This window comes from Populus euphratica, unplaced genomic scaffold, assembly GCF_000495115.2.
Source record: "Populus euphratica unplaced genomic scaffold, PopEup_1.0 scaffold381.1, whole genome shotgun sequence".
In the NCBI taxonomy this organism is placed as follows: Eukaryota; Viridiplantae; Streptophyta; class Magnoliopsida; order Malpighiales; family Salicaceae; genus Populus; species Populus euphratica.
The window spans coordinates 214,521-217,338 of record NW_011500271.1 but is presented as its reverse complement, the minus strand read 5'-3'; the positions used below and the strand labels follow the sequence as shown (position 1 = coordinate 217,338).

At 32.6% G+C, this 2,818-nt stretch overlaps 1 protein-coding gene across 1 annotated transcript; it reads right to left on the bottom strand.

Moving 5' to 3' along the window:
- Positions 1-230: 230 nt before the first annotated feature.
- On the bottom strand, positions 231-1,579 carry LOC105112995 (transcription repressor MYB6-like). Its single transcript, XM_011008958.1, has 3 exons — positions 1,345-1,579; positions 1,117-1,246; positions 231-881 (listed from the first exon to the last, which is right to left on the bottom strand). The coding sequence occupies exons 1-3, from the start codon at positions 1,472-1,474 to the stop codon at positions 404-406; spliced, it is 738 nt and encodes a 245-aa protein (XP_011007260.1). The 5' UTR covers positions 1,475-1,579; the 3' UTR covers positions 231-403.
- Between the last annotated feature and the right edge of the window lie 1,239 nt (positions 1,580-2,818).

Here is a 2,818-nt window from a genome sequence, read left to right as displayed (position 1 = left end):
AGAAGTAGGGGTGAGTAAATCAATTGAATTATCTAAAATATCCCATAAAAATTGACCTAAAACTAACCAAATTGAACGATTTTTCAAATTTGTGGGATAATTTTAGTTAGAAGTATTTTTAAAAAAAAATAAATAAATCAATTAGATTTTGGTTTTAATAAATTTAACTTGATTTATTAGAACTTGTAAAAAAAAAATCAAACTAGAGGCCTATCAATCAAAACAAGTTAAAAATAACCCAACTAAAAATTTATGAATTCAATTTTGACTTAGCAAATGTAAAACCTAACTAATCAATTTAGTTCTTTCATTTCGGATCAAAAATTTAAAAAAAGAAATCTAGTTAAATTAGTCCAAACCAAAAGGTTTAAATCGATGCTTTTCCTACAATAGAGAAATTGCTTCATCTAAAAAGAAGTAGAGTTGGCAATGATGATGGGTCTCTCTCAACTTGGCTAGTTTTGCCCCACTTGCAATTTTGTTGCTTGTTTCCAAAAGTGGTCCTGTGACCCGGGGAAGCTGGAGCTGCAATGTTGAGATCAATATTAATGCTTGAAGAACCAGAAGTTGCAACTTGCTGTGTCTCCAGAGATTCATAATCATCTTCGAGACAAGTTGCTGTGTCAGAAACCCTATCACTGTCACCATTTGATAATTTCTTGGGTTTGCTTGCAGCAGCATTATTCTTAGACCCTGTAGTATTTGATGTAGCAATAACAGGAGCAGGAGGCTCAGCTTGAGGACGAGGAAGAATTTGGTTCAACCGATGATTATTTGGGTCTATTCCCATGTTTATCAGCTTTTTCTTTAAATGGGAGTTCCAATAGTTCTTCACCTCATTATCAGTTCTTCCTGGCAATCTTCCTGCTATCAATGCCCACCTACAGCACCACACAAATTAACATTATTCTTCGATTAGGTTCATATCATGCTTATTATATGCACATGCATAAAATTGTTTGCTACTAGCCACAAAATTAAGGAATCGCCTCCTCGACATCGATCACGCCAACCCCGAAAGATTAATATGCTATGCATGTGCTTGTGAGACCACAAGTGAATGATGCCTTCTATGCCTATATATGTTTTTCCTTTATTTGTAAACGGAGATCATACCTATTGCCAAGGAGAGCATGTAACTTAATAATGAGGTCCTCTTCATCTTGTCCAAAGTTACCACGTTTTATGTCTGGCCTAAGATAGTTTATCCATCTTAGCCTACAACTCTTGCCACAGCGGTGCAAACCTGAAGAATTACACAAATTTCTTCAGCATATATAAATTGGTTGCATATTGCAAGGCGGAATTGATACTTGTCCGGAATATATATATATATATATATACCTGCGGCCTCAGGGAGAGAACGCCAACAACCTTCACCGTGAGTTTGAATATAATCAATGAGCTTCTGATCTTCTTGCGTGGACCATGCTCCTTTGTTATTGCCTTGTTTATCGCAGCAAGGTTTTCTCATAGCTTTGGCACTTACTATCTCCCTTCAAAGACTCCAAGAGTTGCCCAAAGAGATATTGAGGGGGAAAAGGAAAAGGGAAAGGCTGAAACAAGGAGCCGATTCCATTGCAAGAGAGATAAGCATTTATAGATGTAGTTGAAAGGGCAGGATGCCGAGTGCTTGAACGGTTGACTTGGATGGTTGGACTGGTGGTTTGGGTATTTGGGTAGGTTTGAGATTTGAGAATATCTTACAGTTAGAGTGGATAAGTTATTTCCTAGTCTTGTTGCTTGCTGTTAAGTATCTATCATTTCCTTTACCTGTGTAATTTTTTGTTACTTGTTATTACTCTTCTTCTTTTTCTGGGTTTATTACCTCTTATGGTAGGCGCTAAAATGAGAGATCATTTAATTAAAAAATATTCAATGATTGAGATAATTTTGGATCAATTTTCACTCGAAAGCTAGGCCCTTCTTGTTCTAGTTTTTGTTAGATGCATTCACTTGAATTCAAACTCGAGATATCAGCATAAATAACAAAATCACTTGTTCAACTAACATTTACAATTATAGATGATCGTTCATCTCAATTATATTTTAATTATTTACAAGTTGTGTACCATATTAAATGTAATTAAATTTAATTATAATGTTGAATTTAAATTAAATTTATATATTTAAAAGAGATAGAATTCAACCTATATTAACCTTGTCAACTTCATTTTATTCTTTTCAAGGTATTTTATAATATTAAGTTTTGCATTAATTTCTTGTCTTCAATGTAATAAAGAGGAGTGACTCATCTCTGATTTATTTTTATATAATTTTGGAGATTAAATTTTATTAAAAATTTAATTCTTAATACTTCAAATAATTTTAAATATAAACTTTCATTAAAATTCTTTAATGAAATCATCCGAAGTGACGCCCGCTTGCGTTGCAGTGATGCGAATGACATGCACAGTTGCATGCTGACAAAAACCACTGCCATTATAATCACTAGGGATACTAATATCCTTAATTTATTCAATAAATTTTCAATTAGTTTGCCAACTTTCTCTGATCTCAAGTGTAAGGTTGCTAATAGATCGGATTATGATATGTTTTCGGTATAATTAAATGGATGTGGTATATAATATTTATGATCCGGTCTGATAATGATTCTTCGGATATATTACTCCTTTTATTAATTGAATCAATAGGTGTTGTTTAATTATCTTGATCCAACCCCGTAATAATCCAATTGGAAATTAATATTAATATTATTTTCATTAAATATAATATTTTAAAAGCATGAAAATTTTGAATTTGGGAAATGAAAAGGAATAAATATGGTAAAAGGTGTAAATATATTTGATTAGAGTTT